The 20,211-nt window shown below is 41.5% G+C and overlaps 1 protein-coding gene across 1 annotated transcript; it reads left to right on the forward strand.

The window, feature by feature from the left end:
* The first annotated feature begins 1,615 nt into the window (after positions 1–1,615).
* Positions 1,616–18,176, forward strand: LOC311120606 (uncharacterized protein). Its single transcript, XM_084195192.1, has 2 exons — positions 1,616–1,977; positions 17,198–18,176. Exons 1-2 carry the CDS (start codon positions 1,713–1,715, stop codon positions 18,112–18,114), a joined length of 1,182 nt encoding a protein of 393 aa, XP_084051318.1. The 5' UTR covers positions 1,616–1,712; the 3' UTR covers positions 18,115–18,176.
* Positions 18,177–20,211: the final 2,035 nt, after the last annotated feature.

The raw sequence follows: 20,211 nt of genomic DNA on the forward strand, positions 1-20,211 counted from the left end.
GTGTCGAGGCACAGATCTGGGGAAGGGTACCAAAATATTTCTGCAGCAGTGAAGGTCCCCAAGAACACAGTGGCCTCCATCATTCTTAAATGGAAGAAGTTTGAAACCACCAAGACTTTTCCTAGAGCTGGCCACCCAGCCAAACTGAGGAATCGGGGGAGAAGGGCCTTGGTCAGGGAGGTGACTAAGAACCCGATGGTCACCCTGACAGAGCTCTAGAGTTCTGTGGAGATGGGAGAACCTTCCAGAAGGACAACCATCTCTGCAGCACTCCACCAATAAGGCCTTTATGGTAGAGTGGCCAGACAGAAGCCACTCCTCAGTAACATTAAACACACTGTCTGTGTATTTACTAGTTACGAAGTATTATTTCATATTTACCTTGACTGGGGCTAGTCGCTCATTCTAACCAGCTAACTAACTAGCTAACATCCCGACCATATATAATATGCAATTTAGCAGACGCTTTTATCCAAAGCGACTTACAGTCATGTGTGCATACATTTTTACATATGAGTGGTCCCGGGGATCGATCCCACTACCCTGGCGTTACAAGCACCATGCTCTACCAATTGAGCTACAGAGGACCATGAGCTCACTAAGCTACTTCCCCCCTGCTAAAGAAGAGGAGGTCTGCTGGACGGAGAAAGAAGCTCTGGGGCTGAACATTGTCTTAGAAGAAGAGGAGGATTTTATAGTGAAAGCAGAGAAAGAAGCTTTCAGAATGAAAAAGGAAGAAGAGGAGGGGACAGTGAAAAAATATAAATAACTGTTAGCTAATTAGCAACTTTGCACTACTTACTACTTTTTAGCTACTTTGCAACTACTTAGCATGTTTACTAACCATTACCCTAACCCTTTAACCTAACCCCTAACCATAACCCTTAGCCCTAACATTAGCCAACTAGCTAACGTTATTTCGCAATTGGTGTGAAATGCGTCATAAAAAATTACTTGGTGAGAAAGAAACGCCTAACGTCTCGGAACGCACACTGACCTTGGTCAATTTAGTTTGATGCTAGGTGCTATATTTACATTTACATTTTAGTCATTTAGCAGACGCTCTTATCCAGAGCGACTTACAGTTAGTGAGTGCATACATATTTTTTTTCATACCCCCCGTGGGAACCAACCCACAACCCTGCTGTTGCAAACGCCATGCTCTACCAACTGAGCTATATCCCTGCAGGCCATTCCCTCCCTTACCCTGGACGACGCTGGGCCAATTGTGCGCTGCCCCAATGGTCTCCCGGTCGCGGCCGGCTATGACAGAGCCTGGATTCGAACCAGGACCTCTAGTGGCACAGCTAGCACTGCGATGCAGTGCCTTAGACCACTATTGTTATGACGTTGTTTGCCAGAATAAACAATGTAGTGAATATTTTCCTAAACTGTGTTACCCACTCCAGTCAGCAGATGGCGATGTGAGTCTTTCAGCTGGCGCTTCTTGCGTGACGTAAAATCTGGTGGACGGGACGGGACGCTTCTTCTTCAACAACAACACAGCTACTGATTCAACCACCTCGGTAACTCGCTAGCCAACATAAAACCGAAAGATTCGGGTGTATTAACCTCAGTGTTTTAAACACTAGTTGCTTATTTACTAGTTACTCCATTTAATATTTACCTAGTCAGCTAGCTAGCTGGCTGGTTAAGATAGCCTAGCACTAAGCTAATCGCTAACGCTAGCTAACAATCTAACATCCCTGACCATGAGCTCACTAAGTCGATCCCTTCCTGCTAAAGAAGAGGATATCTGCTGGACGGAGAAAGAAGCTCTAGTGAAAGAGGAGAAGGTAGAGGAGGCTGTTACTGTCAAAATAGAAGTAGAGGGTGAAGCTGTTACAGTGAAAGAGGAAGAAGTTACAGTGAAAGAGGAGGAAGAAGTTACAGTGACAGAAGAGGAAGAATCTTTAAGAGTGAAAGAGGAGGAGGGGGAGATTACTGTCACATTGGAGGAAGAAGAAGAGAAGAACGGTGAGTACTGTCTTAAAAACAGGGGCACAAACGATGTAGTTGTTGAACCGATTACCCTGAATATCTCTTTCTTTTGAACTGATGTGTGATTTTAAAGTGTCATTCTACTTTAGTTATGGGAGATTCCAGCGTTATGGATATTACATTTGCACAACATTTACATTTACATTTTAGTCATTTAGCAGACGCTCTTATCCAGAGCGACTTACAGTTAGTGAGTACATACATAATTTTTTTTTTTATACTGGCCCCCCATGGGAATCGAACCCTGGCATTGCAAACGCCATGCTCTACCAATTGAGCTACATCCCTGCCGGTCATTCCCTCCCCTACCCTGGACGACGCTGGGCCAATTGTGCGCCGCCCCATGGGTCTCCCGGTCGCGGCCGGCTACGACAGAGCCTGGATTCGAACCAGGATCTCTAGTGGCACAGCTAGCACTGCGATGCTGTGCCTTAGACCACTGCGCCACTCGGGAGACAACCCAATGTCTCACAGAATGGAAAGACAATATATAAATTAAACATTTGATGTGAAACCACTTAAATAATTATCCTTAAAGAGATACTTTGGTATTTTGGCAGTGAGGCCCTTTATCTACTTCCTCAGAGTCAGATGAACTAGTGTATATCATTTGTATGTCTCTTCGAGTGGTTTGAAGGAAGTTGCTAACTAGCGCTAGCGCAATTGCTAACGAGTGTTAACAAAACGACTGGAAGTCTATGGGTATATGCTAGCAGATACCCATAGACTTCAGCAGATACCCATAGACTACCAGTCATTGTGCTAACGCTAGTTAGCATTGAAGTGCAGAAGTTGACTGTATTTAAATCTTACAAATATCCAAAGCATGTTACTTACCAGAATGCTAACAGGTACTAAGGAATCCTCATAGAGAATGCTAAGTAAATGCTAACGAGCACATTGCAAACATTTTGTACAGTTTCTGACCTAAACTATACAAGTAACAAAAAAATGCTACTCACAATTTGCTGCACGCACAAAATGAATATTAGCCTGCAAGGCTCTTGATCCAGGTGGGGATTCTTTGCTGTCACCAAGCGAATGCTAGCTACTAAATTAGCAAACCAAATGCACAACTGCAGAGCAATTAGCACATTTTAGACAGTTAACATAATAGTTATAAGATATCTAGCTGGCAAACATTTAGTTCTGAATTCCATACTGTAATTAGATGACCTGGCGCATGCTACACGACAGTGAGTGGCTAAGGTCTCTCATAGTTGTGTTCTTGTAAACAAACACTGGGGACTACCATAAGCTACATAATAATGTGACAGGTGAAATGAAGAACACAATGTTCTTTATCTCCTAACATATTGCACAACTTGACTGGAGGTATTTACTTAAGAAGTAGCCACAAGTATTACAATTGATAAAAGAAACTTCAAAGAAATAGTTTCAACAATGTTGAAAAACCATCCTGTGGCTTTGTCCAAATACCCCGGTATACGGTATATATTTGCAATTTTAGCAGATGCTTTTATCCAAAGCGACTTACAGTCATGCGTACACTTTAAGTATGGGTGGTCCCGGGAATTGAACCCACTACCCTGGCGTTACAAGCACCATGCGCTCTACCAACTGAGCTACAAAGGACCACATATATACGGTATACCGCCCAAGCCTAATTCAGGCTACCTGTAATTAGGGCTGAGCTATATACAGTATCAAATCAATTGATTTGAATGTATGTTTTAGCGCGATGTTCCTAATGCCTGTATTGCAAGAATCAAGATTTTTTTTTATTTTCTTCCTGTTTTCATGAGTGTTTGTCTTTTTGGTCTCATCTCCTTCGCTCCTTCTGTGCTGTGACACCAAGCCCCTCCTCCTGACACCAAGCCCCTCCTGACACCAAGCCCCTCCCCCGGACACCAAGCCCCTCCCCCTGACACCAAGCCCCTCCTCCTGACACCAAGCTCCTCCTCCTTATGTGCTGTGTTCACTGAGCACCTTCCCACTCACACACAGACACCAAACCCCTCCCCCTGACACCAAGCCCCTCCTCCTGACACCAAGCTCCTCCTCCTTCTGTGCTGTGTTCACTGAGCACCTTCCCACTCACACACAGACACCAAGCCCCTCCCCCTGACACCAAGCCCCTCCCCCTGACACCAAGCCCCTCCCCCTGACACCAAGCCCCTCCCCCTGACACCAAGTCCCTCCCCCTGACACCAAGCCCCTCCTCCTTACACCAAGCCCCTCCTCCTGACACCAAGCCCCTCCCCCTGACACCAAGCCCCTCCTCCTGACACCAAGCCCCTCCCCCTGACACCAAGCCCCTCCTCCTGACACCAAGCCCCTCCCCCTGACACTCACAACAACAAAGACTAAAGATCACTTCTTCCTCTCTGACCTCAAGCAGTTTCAACATGCTATTAGAGGTTTGGTCCAACAGAAACAGTCATATTGACACTGAGACACATCGAGACATTATTTTACTGTAATAGAGGAGAACTTAACCTCTCTAACAAACCCTTTTTTATGTCTCAACTCCTCAAATAGCGCAAAGGGCTAAACCCTACTAAAACGGGAGTAGCCAATGAACATTGATTCTGGAAAACTAACGCCTCGATCAAACCTTCGGCGTCATTGCTCAAAATGGTACACAGCATCATCTGGATGTGTGTGTGCAACAGAACTTTCAACGTTCACCTTCCGCTACCATTTCTGGGCGGCAGGTAGCTTAGTGGTTAAGAGCATTGTGCCAGTAACCGAAAGGTCGCTGGTTCTAATCCCCGACCTGACTAGGTGAAAAATCTGTCGATGTGCCCTTGAGCAAGGCACTTAACCCTAATTGCTCCTGTAAGTCGCTCTGGATAAGAGCGTCTGCTAAATGACTAAAATGTAAATGTAAATTTCTGTCCAGCCTTCTACGCATACGGTTTGATAAATCCAACGTATGCACCACATAGAACGTGCTGCCTCGGGAAATTCATGTACTTCTGGTGTACCAAAGAGCAAAAAAACGCTGTAGGTGTGATCGAGGCGTGATGCACAGTTTCTGTCACGCGGTACCACGGACCGCTAGCAGCTTTTTACCCCCCTTAGACATGCCTCATAATATGACGTTAACGTTTCGAACAGTTAAGTATATATTTTCTAAATGCGTTCTGCCTCCAGCTCACATTGCATAGTGGTGAGTGACGCGCTGATAGCCTGTCTACCATTGCCTATAATATAATAATATTCTATTTAGCAGACGCTTTTATCCAAAGCGACTTACAGTCATGTGTGCATGCATTTTTACGTATGGGTGGTCCCGGGGATCGATACCCACTACCCTGGCGTTAAAAGCGCCATGCTCTACCAATTGAGCTACAGAGGACCACATGAATTTGAATGGCGAATGGGAGGGTGCTCTTCAATTACCAGTTGAGAAATACAAATTGTGGGTCTTTTTTTAAATTGTTTTGAACACGTGATTGCATTTCGAATTGTTGCGCAGTGACTGGGCTTCTAAAAGCAGACGGTCCACTCCAGCAGCAACAAGCTGTTTAAAGAGCTGAAGCAGGCTCTCAGCAGCAGCGCTGGCGCTGTCTGACACGTGATATTCCACTCATAGGCTCTGGATGCTGAGCGCATGTGATAAATAAGATGCATTATGACCAACAAAAATACACACGCTGCAATTTCATTCCACTAAATGATGCAAATGAACCTATAGACCGATAAGCATGGCAGGCTGAATGTATTAACGTTGACTTGTATTTCCATTAATGAATAAAAATCATTATTTTGCAATGTTATTATTTTCTTCTATCTGACACAATTTGTCAGGCGCCCATTTTATTTATTCTCTTCATTTTTTTGTTTTGTTACTGTAAACCCTGGAACCTGGTTTCGTTTGGAAATGAACTTTCTTTGGGCATGCTCAGGTTGACCTTGTCATGGAATCACCCACAAACACTTGAATATGTTATTCTGTTCTATTTTGTGAAAAAAAGTACCTATGTGGCATTGATATTAGTTTGAAACATTTATTCCAGTGCCAAAATGTACTCAAAAAGGGTATATAATATAATATAACTTAATGGGACTACAATGACCCAACACACCTCCAGGCTGTGTAAGGGCTATTTCACCAAGAAGGAGAGTGATGGAGTGCTGCATCAGATGACCTGATCACAATCCCCCGACCTCAACCAAATTGAGATGGTTTGGGATGAGTCGGACCGCAGAGGGAAGGAAAAGCAGCCAACAAGTGCTCAGCATATGTGGGAACTCCTATGAAACACTGGCTTTGAAACAAGGCCACATTACTTAATCTAAAGTGCAGAAGAATGAAGAATAATATTGTTATAATGGGAATAAAGGAGGATGAAAACTATCGGTCAACGGAAGGAAAAGTCAAGGTGTTCATGAAACATAATCTCAAAATGACGGACAAACAGGTGAATACAATTGATTTTCAAAGGGCTCACCGTTTCGGTGGCAGAGGGGATGGAAGGTCCGATCGTAGCTATGCTAACTCACTACAAAATGAAAATTGCCTTGTTACAACAGGGTAGGGAACTGAAGAACACCCTGTTCTCTATTAATGAACAATTTCCCCATGAAATAGTGGCGACGACGTGCCCTGTACCCCACTTTCAAAAGGCTCCGAGCAGAGAAGCAGAATGTTCGTCTAGTGGTCGATAAATTGTATGTAAACAACCAAATGTTGAAGGACTCGAAGATTACAACGTGGCTGTGAGTGATAGAGGACTGGAAGATTACAACGTGGCTGTGAGTGATAGAGGACTGGAAGATTACAACGTGGATGTGAGTGATGGAGGACTGGAAGATTACAATGTGGCTGTGAGAGATAGAGGACTGGAAGATAGAGGACTGGAGGATTACAACGTTGCTGTGAGTGATAGAGGACTGGAGGATTACAACGTTGCTGTGAGTGATAGACGACTGGAAGATTACAACGTGGCTGTGAGTGATAGAGGACTGGAGGATTACAACGTGGCTGTGAGAGAGAGTACTGTAAGATTACAACGTGGCTGTGAGTGATAGAGGACTGGAGGATTACAACGTGGCTGTGAGAGAGAGAGGACTGGAGGATTACAACGTGGCTGTGAGTGATAGAGGACTGGATGATTACAACGTGGCTGTGAGAGAGAGTACTGTAAGATTACAACGTGGCTGTGAGTGATAGAGGACTGGAGGATTACAACGTGGCTGTGAGAGAGAGAGTACTGGAAGATTACAACGTGGCTGTGAGAGATGGAGGACTGGAAGATTACAACGTGGCTGTGAGTGAAATAGGACTGGAGGATTACAACGTTGCTGTGAGAGAGAGAGTACTGGAAGATTACAACGTGGCTGTGAGAGAGAGTACTGTAAGATTACAACGTGGCTGTGAGTGATAGAGGACTGGAGGATTACAACGTGGCTGTGAGAGAGAGAGTACTGGAAGATTACAACGTGGCTGTGAGTGATGGAGGACTGGAGGATTACAACGTTGCTGTGAGTGATAGAGGACTGGAGGATTACAACGTTGCTGTGAGTGATAGACGACTGGAAGATTACAACGTGGCTGTGAGTGATAGAGGACTGGAGGATTACAACGTGGCTGTGAGAGAGAGAGTACTGGAAGATTACAACGTGGTTGTGAGAGATGGAGGACTGGAAGATTACAACGTGGCTGTGAGTGAAATAGGACTGGAAGATTACAACATGGCTGTGAGTGATAGAGGACTGGATGATTACAACGTGGCTGTGAGTGATAGAGGACTGGAAGATTACAACGTGGCTGTGAGTGATAGAGGACTGGAGGATTACAACGTGGCTGTGAGTGATAGAGGACTGGAGGATTACAATGTGGCTGTGAGTGATAGAGGACTGGAAGATTACAACGTGGCTGTGAGTGATAGAGGACTGGAGGATTACAACGTGGCTGTGAGTGATAGAGGACTGGAGGATTACAATGTGGCTGTGAGTGATAGAGGACTGGAGGATTACAACGTGGCTGTGAGTGATAGAGGACTGGAGGATTACAACGTGGCTGTGACAGAGGACTGGAGGATTACAACGTGGCTGTGAGTGATAGAGGACTGGAGGATGACAACGTGGCTGTGAGTGATAGAGGACTGGAGGATTACAACGTGGCTGTGAGAGATAGAGGACTGGAGATTACAACGTGGCTGATAGCTACCGCCTGCTGAAGTAGTCCCCGATACACAAAAAATTTTTTTGCATGATGGACTCTTTTTAAAAATATTATTCATTTGTATTCATACAGTATGGAACCGTGGACTTAAAATAAGGTTTGACTTATGGTAATGCAGAATGGGTATGATGAACCTATCCTTTTTATATTTAGGCAATATGGAACTTAGGACAATATGGACTTAACATCAGGTTTTTGATTTAGGGGAAGATGGGTAAGACCTTTTTTAGTTTTAAATAATATAATAATATGCTATTAAGCAGACGCTTTTATCCAAAGCGACTTTCAGTCATGTGTGCATATTTTTACGTATGGGTGGTCCCGGGGATCGAACCCACTACCCTGGCATTACAAGCGCCATGCTCTACCAATTGAGCTGCAGAGGACCAGGTTGCACGGTAGTACGTTAGAAATACCACATATATATATATATATATTTTTTTTTATATGATATGGCCTAATTGTAGAAGTCGGGTATATTATGACTTAAAAACTGTTATATAGTGCGGCCCTTGTTCCCGAATGTGAATCAGAACGATTCGCTTTTAAGATAAAACGTAATAAATATGAATAGATGTAATGTAGGGCTAGGATAAAGGATTACAGAGTTAAAAACCTGTCTAGGTTCTCTACTGGAGTAGGCCTGTACATAACCTGTCTAGGTTCTCTACTGGAGTAGGCCTGTACATAACCTGTCTATGTTCTCTACTGGAGTAGGCCAATACATAACCTGTCTAGGTTCTCTACTGGAGTAGGCCAATACATAACCTGTCTAGGTTCTCTACTGGAGTAGGCCAATACATAACCTGTCTAGGTTCTCTACTGGAGTAGGCCAATACATAACCTGTCTAGGTTCTCTACTGGAGTAGGCCTGTACATAACCTGTCTAGGTTCTCTACTGGAGTAGGCCTGTACATAACCTGTCTAGGTTCTCTATTGGAGTAGGCCAATGCATAACCTGTCTAGGTTCTCTACTGGAGTAGGCCTGTACATAACCTGTCCAGGTTCTCTACTGGAGTAGGCCAATACATAACCTGTCTAGGTTCTCTATTGGAGTAGGCCAATACATAACCTGTCTAGGTTCTCTACTGGAGTAGGCCTGTACATAACCTGTCCAAGTTCTCTACTGGAGTAGGCCTGTACATAACCTGTCTAGGTTCTCTACTGGAGTAGGCCTGTACATAACCTGTCTAGGTTCTCTACTGGAGTAGGCCAATACATAACCTGTCTAGGTTCTCTACTGGAGTAGGCCTGTACATAACCTGTCTAGGTTCTCTTTTGGAGTAGGCCTGTACATAACCTGTCCAATTTCTTTACTGGAGTAGGCCTGTACATAACCTGTCTAGGTTCTCTACTGGAGTAGGCCTGTACATAACCTGTCTAGGTTCTCTACTGGAGTAGGCCAATACATAACCTGTCTAGGTTCTCTTTTGGAGTAGGCCAATACATAACCTGTCTAGGTTCTCTTTTGGAGTAGGCCAATACATAACCTGTCTAGGTTCTCTACTGGAGTAGGCCTGTACATAACCTGTCCAGGTTCTCTACTGGAGTAGGCCAATACATAACCTGTCTAGGTTCTCTTTTGGAGTAGGCCAATACATAACCTGTCTAGGTTCTCTTTTGGAGTAGGCCAATACATAACCTGTCTAGGTTCTCTACTGGAGTAGGCCTGTACATAACCTGTCTAGGTTCTCTACTGGAGTAGGCCTGTACATAACCTGTCTAGGTTCTCTACTGGAGTAGGCCTGTACATAACCTGTCTAGGTTCTCTACTGGAGTAGGCCAATACATAACCTGTCTAGGTTCTCTACTGGAGTAGGCCTGTACATAACCTGCCGATACATAACCTGCCGATACGTTTCTAAAATATTGGTGTCATTATCCTTTTACGTAAAAAAAAAAAAAATCTCAATGTAAAAAATGTAAAGGACATATTATTGTTCCGATATACACCGACAAATGGATTCCGTATTGTCAACAGGGTTGTTGTCTTTATTAGTGTGTGGCGGGCTGGTTAACACTGGCATAAATGGATTAGAGTTAACGGTAGAACCAACACAATAACTGGCTTATGGAAGCACTTCTCTAAGCGAGAGGTATATTATATATTTAAGCGGTGAGGCCCGAGGGGGGTGTGGTGTGTGGCCAATATGCCGCGGCTGGGGGCTGTTCTTACGCACGACGCAACGCGGAGTGGTGTGTTGGCGATATGCCACAAACCCCCCGAGGTGCCTTAATGCTATTGTAGGCTGGTTGCCGGCATAATTAGAGCAGTAACAACGGGTGCTTTGTCGTGCACGTGGTGTACGGTCTGATGTACCACGCCTCTCGGGCCGGTCAGCATTCAGGGCTCGAACCACCCAGTTTATAATTCTATATAAGCTATTAACGCCACCTTTTATATTCTTGATCCTAATGATTATAGGTGTAAAACAGCTGAGGTGATAGATCAATGACCCTGGAATAATAACTACATGTGTGTTGGTGGAGAGAGGGTTGGTTATAGAGGTTTACTCACTCTGCATGTCTTATTGGCTACCGGGCTGTGTCAGAGTCTATTGTAAGTTAAACTTAGGTGTTCCTTAATGGGTAGACTGATGCCTAAGACACATTTTTACTGGTTGTCATTAGCGACCGTTAGAATCTATGTTCCTTTCTTCTTCTTCCTTTTTTTGTGGGAATAAAACAGGATATAATGAGGACTACATGTAATATGTCTCTCTGCTGATAGGAATTTACAGTTGAAGTCGGAAGTTTACATACACCTTAGCCAAATACATTTCAACTCAGTTTTTCACAATTCCTGACATTTTAATCCTAGTAAAAATTCCCTGTTTTAGGTCAGTTAGGATCAACACTTTATTTTAAGAATGTGAAATGTCAGAATAATAGTAGAGAGAATTATTTATTTCAGCTTTTATTTCTTTCATCACATTCCCAGTGCGTCAGAAGTTTACATACACTCAATTAGTATTTGGTAGCATTGCCTTTAAATTGTTTAACTTGGGTCAAACGTTTCGGGTAGCCTTCCACAAGCTTCCCACAATAAGTTGGGTGAATTTTGGCCCATTCCTCCTGACAGAGCTGGTGTAACTGAGTCAGGTTTGTAGGCCTCCTTGCTCGCACATGCTTTTTCAGTTCTGCCCACAAATGTTCTATAGGTTTGAGGTCAGGGCTTTGTGATGGCCAATACCTTGACTTTGTTGTCCTTAAGCCATTTTGCCACAACTTTGGAAGTATCCTTTGGGTCATTGTCCATATGGAAGACCCATTTGCGACCAAGCTTTAATCCTGACTGATGTCTTAAGATGTTGCTTCAATATATCCACATAATTGTCCTTCCTCATGATGCCATCTATTTTGTGAAGTGCACCAGTCCCTCCTGCAGCAAAGCACCCCCACAGCATGATGCTGCCACCCCAGTGCTTCACGGTTGGGATGGTGTTCTTCGGCTTGCAAGCGTCCCCCTTTTTCCTCCAAACATAACGATGGTCATTATGGCCAAACAGTTCTATTTTTGTTTCATCAGACCAGAGGACATTTCTCCAAAAAGTATGATCTTTGTCCCCATGTGCAGTTGCAAACCGTAGTCTGGCTTTTTATGGTGGTTTTGGAGCAGTGGCATCTTCCAGCAGGTTATGTCGATATAGGACTCGTTTTACTGTGGATATAGATACTTTTGAACCTGTTTCCTCCAAAGGTCCTTTGCTGTTGTTCTGGGATTGATTTGCACTTTTCGCACCGAAGTACATTCATCTCTAGGAGACAGAACGTGTCTCCTTCCTGAGCGGTATGACGGCTGCGTGGTCCCATGGTGTTTATACTTGCGTACAGATGAACGTGGTACCTTCAGGCATTTGGAAATTGCTCCCAATGATGAACCAGACTTGTGGAGGTCTACAATTGTTTTTCTGAGGTCTTGGCTGATTTATTTTGATTTTCCCAAAATGTCAAGCAAATAGGCACTGAGTTTGAAGGTAGGCCTTGAAATACATCCGAAGGTACACCTCAAATTGACTCACATGATGTCAATTAGCCTATCAGAAGCTTCAAAAGCCAGGAATTTTCCGAGCTGTTTAAAGGCACAGTCAACTTAGTGTATGTAAACTTTTGACCCACTGGAATTGTGATACAGTGAATTATAAGTGAAATAATCTGTCTGTAAACAATTGTTTGAAAAATGACTTGTCATGCACAAAGTAGATGTCCTAACCGACTTGCCAAAACTATAGTTTGTTAACAAGAAATGTGTAAAGTGGTTGAAAAACGAGTTTTAATGACTCCAACCTAAGTGTATGTAAACTTCTGACTTCAACTGTACATGGAGGAGGCTTAATCAAGCTAGCTGTCTTGATTACTTCCTGGTTTCATTCTTGCTGGCATCAAAAGTAAAAAGAAAAGTATTAATAGGAGACCGAATGCGATCTGACCACCATCTAATTGGCCTCGATATAACCCTTACAGAATTTCCACGTGGACGGGGATATTGGAAATTTAATCAAAGCCTATTGGATGACAATTTGTTCTTAACTATGACAAAATAATTCATCATTGCATTTTTTTCTGCACAACATAGGTACAGCCGATCTCCTTGTTGTATGGGGCACTTTTAAATGTACATTTAGAGGCCATTCAATACAATACTCATCATTAAAACAAAAGCAGTTTAGGTCAAAAGAGATTAGACTCGTAAAGGATATAGAGGAAATAACAGCGCAGTTAGATGTCATGGAAACTGGACTATAGAGGTACAAAATAGGTTAGAGTAAAAACAAAACGATTTGGAGGTACTTGTTCAAGAACAATCAAGTGTAATGTTTTACAAAAATAAAGCAAGTTGGATGGAAAATGGGGAAAAATGCACAAAATGTTTTTTGAATCTTCAACATAGAAATGCTACCAAAAATAATTTACAGAAACTCGTTTCAAATGATGGATTCATCCTTGATTCACCTAATTATATTTTGAAAGAGGAAACAAAATATTTTAAGCATATGTTTTCTTTAACTGTAAGGATTTATTTCCTAATAATAACGTAAAATTAACAAATTTACAGAAAGACCTGGGTGAAGGCCAACTTACAGAAAATGAACTTTTTGAGGCAATTAAATCTTTTCAGTCTGGGAAAACCCCAGGGCTTGATGGTATACCAGTAGGGGTATATCAGACCTTTTTTTATGTAGTCAAAGATCCACTATTAGCATATTTTAATTACTCCTATAAAAATGGTAGACTCTCAGGTACTCAACAAGAAGGTCTGATTTCATTACTACTAAAACAGGACCCAGGTGGTAAGTATAAAGATCCAGTCCATAAAAATAACTGGAGGCCTCTTACACTTCAAGGTTGTGATGCGAATATCCTGGCGAAATGCATACCACATAGAATAAAAAAGGTTTTACCATATATTAGAGATAATATACGACAATTACTTGAAACAATTGAACATTATGAAACATCTTAGATACCACGCCTGGTTTTCATAGCAGATTTTGAAAAGGCGTTTGATAAAGTACGACTAGAATTTATATACTTTCATTTCGGTGAATCTCTTATACAATGGGTTAAAGTTATGTACAGCAACCCCAGATGTCAAATAGTAAATAATAGTTACTTCTCAGAAAGTTTTGAGGAGTAAAACAAGGCTGTCCGTTGTCTCCATATCTATTTATTATGGCCATTTGAAATGCTAGCTATTTAAATTAGATCCAACAAGAACATCAAGGGTTTAGATACCCAGGGGATAAAAACAAAAGTGTCAATGTATGACGATGACTCAAGTTTTTTCTTAAGTCCGCAATCTGGATCCCTGAACGGTCTCATTTAAGAGCTTGGTTACTTTTCTAACCTCTCTGGACTAAAACCTAATTATGACGAGTCATATTACGTATTGGATCATTAAAAGACACAGTGTTTACACTACCTTGTAGTTTACCAATAATATGGGCGGATGGTGAAGTAGACATACTTGGTATTCACATTTCAAACAATATAAATGAACTTACCACAATCAATTTCAATAGAAAGTTTGCAAAAATAGATAAGATTCTGCAACCATGGAGAGGTAAATACTTGTCTATTTATGGAAAAATCACATTGATTAACTCTTTGGTCCAATCACAGTTTACTTACTTACTAAAGGCACTGCCTACTCCAGGCGACTTGTTTTTTAAATCATATGAGCAAAAAATATTTCTTATTGAACAGACCAAATTAAACGTGCCTATTTATATAATTAATATGAGTTTGGGGGGCTAAATGTATTAAATATTAAAGTTTAAACATCTCACTAAAAGCTTCACTCATACATAAGTTATACTTAAACCCCAAATGGTTCTACAGTAGATTATTAAGAAAGGCTCATCCTTTGTTCAAAAATGGCCTTTTTGCCTTTATACAGATTACAACTTCTCATTTCCGACTAATTGAAAATGAAATTTTGTTTAAGTATCACCCTTTCTTAAACAAGCCATACAAAGCTGGTTACAATTTCAGTTTTATCCTCCAGAAAAGATAGAACAAATATTACAACAAATGTTATGGTTAAACTAAAATATACTGATTAATAAAAAAAAACATTCTTTATGGGAAAAATGCTTAAAAATTGTATTATATTTATTAATGATATTATGAATATAAACGGTGGAGTTATGTCATAAATGCAGCTATCGAAAATATATGGGAATATCTGCTCAATCCAAACTTATAACCAACTGATTGCAGCATTACCACAAGATAGGAGGAGGCAAGTGGAATAGGAAGAAGGTAAGGAACTTGTTAGCCTGCCATATATTAAAGATACAAATTGGCTGAAAGGAATCTGCATAAATAGAAAAATATGCCAGTTTCATTTGAGGACAAAAATGTTGACAGCTGCACCATACAGGTTGCAAGATAAATGGGAAGAGATTTTCGATGTACCGATTCCATGGCACATGGTTTATGAACTGGTACAAAAAACAACACTTTATTCAACACTTCAATTATAATTAAACAACATTCTTGCCACCAATAGAATGCTAGTAAATGAGGCATACAACAATCTCAGCTCTGTAGATTTTGCTGTGAAGAGACAGAATCACTAGATAATTTATTCTGGTATTTTCCCCTATGTAGCTTGTTTTTGGTCACAGGTTCAGGAATGGTTAAAAAATCACAACATTCATTTATAATTAACCTAACAAATAGCAGTGTTGGGCCAATTTGGAAAGCCATAGTCAGTCAATAAATAATATAATAATACTCGCAGGAAAGGTTTTCATCTTAAGCTCACAATCTGTGGATACTATACGATTAGAAAGGTTAAAAATGTATGTAAAATATCACAGCACAATTGAAAAAATATATGGCACATGGAAACCAAACGAGGGTGGTCTATGGTGATAGGTGGGATGGGCTGAGAGTGGCTGAGGGGTGGGATTAAAGAGCTTATGTTTGGTAATGTATTATTGTTATATGACTGCTTTATATAAAAGTACCATGTATGTCAAATGTCTATGTAATGTAATGTATGTATATGTAGCAGAAAAGCTGTAAAAAAAAGAAGAAAAAAAGATATGTTCTAGCAATAGATATAGTGAGACGACCTGTTTTGTAGCATGATTGTCTGTGAAACACTGCCAGACAGACTCTCACTCTGTTAATAGATCTAGTAAGAAAGTTGTAAATAAAACATAAATGGCACCGAAGCCAGTGACTCGATAAGCTGATTGTTGCTTGGCTGCTCAATGTGCCTGCTAGCTACTAATTTTTAGCTTAATTGACAAACAAAATGGGAATTTAGCGAGCTAGTTTAGTAATTAGCTAGCTAGCAAGGCACTGATAAACCGCGTGTGGCAGCTTGTGCTTTATTTACAGTAGTTTTGACGGCTCGCTGATGATGAAGTTGTAGACGTTCTCAGAAATCAGTCCGCAGCTGACCCGATACTTACTGTATGCAGTGCACTAACTGGTTTTTGACTGTCACCAACTAAACTTAACATGAAAATGTATCATATTATATTAGACCTACTTTTCAGGCTGTTCTAGACTAGACTTGGTTTCCAGCTGTTGTGTCAGTGCACTGACTGGTTTTCCCTGGACATTATTTAACATGAGAAATACTGCACCAAACACCTTAGATGGATGTAAAATGACGTGAGGAAGACCTCGGCAAAAACATCAAAATGGATGACAGATTTCTTGATCTATCTTAGATTCATTCTGACTGGCTTATTTTGAGGAGATGGTATTGGCTATCTTGTTGCTATGGTGACTTTGGAGGGACAAACAACAGTAACTGCCAGGGTATGATTAAGCAATAAGGCACGAGGGGGTGTGGTATATGGAAAATATACCACGGCTAAGGCCTGTTCTTAAGCACGACGCAACGCAGAGTGCCTGGATACAGCCCTTAGCCGTGGTATATTTTCCATATACCCCAAACCCCCTCGTGCCTTATTGCTTAATCATACCCTGGCAGTTACTGTTGTTTGTCCCTCCAAAGTCACCATAGCAACAAGATAGCCAATACCACGGCTGTCAGCCAATCAGCATTCAGGGCTCGAACCACCCAGTTTATAATATGCAACATAACACTCCCACATTGAAACCACACCTCCAACCACACACAAATAAAATATATATGATGAGCACCAGAAAAACACATGGAATCTGTGTGTTCAGTCACCAACAAAATGTAAAAACGGATCAAATGTATTGTATTAAATTAGACTTTTCAGACTTACTTTTCTAGACTAGACTTGGTTTCCAGCTTGTCTTTGTCCTAGTGATAAACTTGGCCTCAGATTATTGAGAGATCTGATTTGGATTCAACCTCACAGGAAGACAGTTTTATCATGTGGAGGTTTAATTCAGGGTCGTATTCATTAGTGAACACCGTAGCAAAATGTTTTGCAATGGCAAGCAAAAACAAGCGTTTCTTATTGGACAAGTTCCGCTAGTCGTGCCTCCCCATTTCGGCCCGTTTGCTTGCGTTTAGTTTCTAGTGAATACGACCCTGATCTCTCGGTTAAATTAAACACGGTTTGTCTTTGGCAGGAGAGAGACCAGACTCAGAGGAACCAGAGACGTCTGAACCAGCAAGACGACACCACTGCTCCCAATGCGGAAAGAGTTTTACCCAATTACGGACACTGAAGGTGCATGAAAAAATACACACTGGAGAGAAGCCCTACCAATGTTCCCAGTGTGGAAAGAGTTTTACCCTGTTAGACAGTTTGAAAATACATAATAGAATACACACAGGAGAGAAGCCTTACCAATGCTCCCAGTGTGGAAAGAGATGTTCACAGTTAAGTTGCCTGAAATCACATGAGATAATACACACAAGAGATAAGCCTCACAAATGCCCTCAATGTGGTAATAGTTTTAAGCGGTTAGGTAACCTGAAAGATCATGAAAGAGTACACACAGGGGAAAAGCCTTACCACTGTTTCCATTGTGAAAAGAGTTTTAGCTGGTTAAGGCAACTGAAAGAGCATGAGAGAACGCACACCGGAGAGAAGCCCTACCAATGTTCCCAGTGTGGAAAGAGTTTTACCCAGTTAGAGAGCCTGAAAATACATAATAGAATACACACAGGAGAAAAGCCTTACCAATGCTCCCAGTGTGGAAAGAGATGTTCACGGTTAAGTTGCCTGAAATCACATGAGATTAAACACACAAGAGATAAGCCTCACAAATGCTCTCAATGTGGTAATACTTTTAAGCGGTTAGGTAACCTGAAGGAACATGAAAGAGTACACACAGGGGAAAAGCCTTACCACTGTTTACATTGTGAAAAGAATTTCAGCTATTTAAGGCAACTGAAAGAGCATGAGAGAACGCACACTGGAGAGAAGCCCTACCAATGTTCCCAGTGTGGAGCGCGTTTTAACCGCTTAAGTAACCTGAAATCACATGAGTGGACACACAGGAGAAAAGCCACATCACTGCTCTGCGTGGAAATAGTTTAACCTCATCAGGCTTCCTGAAGAGGCATGAGCAAAGACACACAGGGGAAAAGCCTTTCCACTGCTCCCAGTGTGGAATTACATTTACCTGGTTAAGGCAACTGAAATCACATGAAAGAATCCACACAAGAGAAACGTTATCAATGCTCCCAGTGTAGAAATATATTTACTCAGTTTAGGCACCTGAAAAACCATGAGGTAACACACACAGTGTGGCGCGCGATATGTCACATGCTTACATTTCATGCGGTAACACGCACATTGCTTCAACAGTTGTCTCATATTTTTTACTGAAAATTGGTGCTTTGTGGTTTGGTTATGCCATTATTGCCATATGAAATCAAATTGGAGAACGCCTACTCAGAAATACATTTGTATGTTTGTTTTTTAAAATCCCAAGACATTAATTGAATATGGAGTATGTCAGTTTTGATGTAGATTCAATGTACACTCTCTGTGATTAGTCTTTTTTTTTTTACTCTGCATGTGTGTCGTTTCTGTGTTTGTGTGTTGTTAATCGAGTTCTATATGTTGTTAATCGAGTGCTATATGTTGTTAATCGAGCACTATATGTTAATCTAGTGCTATATGTTGTTAATCGAATGCTATATGTTGTTAATCGAGTGCTATATCTTGTTAATCTAGTGCTATATGTTGTTAATCGAGTGCTATATGTTAATCTAGTGCTATATTTTGTTAATCGAGCGCTATATGTTGTTAAGCATTATAAGTTGTTAAGCATATGCTCTATTTTTTACATATGCGATGGATATGTATATTAGAGAATGTGGCTTTAAAGCCCCCATGCAGTCTTTGTGTTTCTTTTTTAATAAAACTCCAAAATGTATTTGTAATCATGTATTTTCCTGAGAGAGACATAGAACTTTGGGAGTTGTAGGGAGAGCTCAGGCCTTCATTCCCTCTTCTATCCCCCTTCTTAGTTTCCAGATGAGGTTTGGGGTTGGGCAAGGGACAAGGGTGGGGGGCATTGTAGTTCAGTTTCTTGTCATCCTCAGCTTGACTTAATTAAAACAAACTTTATTTGGTTTAAAAGATGTACAGAAGATAATAAAAAAATAAAGAGGGGGGGTAGGGTTGGGTACAGGATATGAACCCAGTTAGGGGTAGGGTTGGGTACAGAATATGAACCCAGTTTAGTTGTAGGGTTGGGTACAGAATATGAACCCAGTTTAGTTGTAGGGTTGGGTACAGAATATGAACCCAGTTAGGGTTGGGTACAGAATATGAACCCAGTTTAGTTGTAGGGTTGGGTACAGAATATGAACCCAGTTTAGGGGTAGGGTTGGGTACAGGATATGAACCCAGTTTAGTTGTAGGGTTGGGTACAGAATATGAACCCAGTTTAGTTGTAGGGTTGGGTACAGAATATGAACCCGGTTTAGTTGTAGGGTTGGGTACAGAATATGAACCCGGTTTAGTTGTAGGGTTGGGTACAGAATATGAACCCAGTTTAGGGGTAGGGTTGGGTACAGGATATGAACCCAGTTTAGGGGTAGGGTTGGGTACAGGATATGAACCCAGTTTAGTTGTTGGGTACAGAATATGAACCCAGTTTAGTTGTAGGGTTGGGTACAGAATATGAACCCAGTTTAGTTGTAGGGTTGGGTACAGAATATGAACCCAGTTTAGTTGTAGGATTGGGTACAGAATATGAACCCAGTTTAGTTGTAGGGTTGGGTACAGAATATGAACCCAGTTTAGGGGTAGGGTTGGGTACAGGATATGAACCCAGTTTAGGGGTAGGGTTGGGTACAGGATATGAACCCAGTTTAGTTGTTGGGTACAGAATATGAACCCAGTTTAGTTGTAGGGTTGGGTACAGAATATGAACCCAGTTTAGTTGTAGGGTTGGGTACAGAATATGAACCCAGTTTAGGGGTAGGATTGGGTACAGGATATGAACCCAGTTTAGTTGTTGGGTACAGAATATGAACCCAGTTTAGTTGTAGGGTTGGGTACAGAATATGAACCCAGTTTAGTTGTAGGGTTGGGTACAGAATATGAACCCAGTTTAGTTGTAGGATTGGGTACAGAATATGAACCCAGTTTAGTTGTAGGGTTGGGTACAGAATATGAACC

The sequence above is a fragment of the Coregonus lavaretus genome (assembly GCF_964263955.1).
Source record: "Coregonus lavaretus genome assembly, contig: HAP1_SCAFFOLD_47, whole genome shotgun sequence".
NCBI classification, from domain to species: Eukaryota; Metazoa; Chordata; class Actinopteri; order Salmoniformes; family Salmonidae; genus Coregonus; species Coregonus lavaretus.

What these genes read in the sequence shown, in the direction of transcription:
- LOC311120606 (XM_084195192.1), top strand. Translation starts at nt 1,713, where the DNA reads ATGAGCTCACTAAGTCGATCCCTTCCTGCTAAAGAAGAGGATATCTGC. An exon ending in GGAAGAAGAAGAGAAGAACG is followed by an intron (nt 1,978 to 17,197) that starts GTGAGTACTGTC and finishes TGTCTTTGGCAG; the next exon opens with GAGAGAGACCAGACTCAGAG.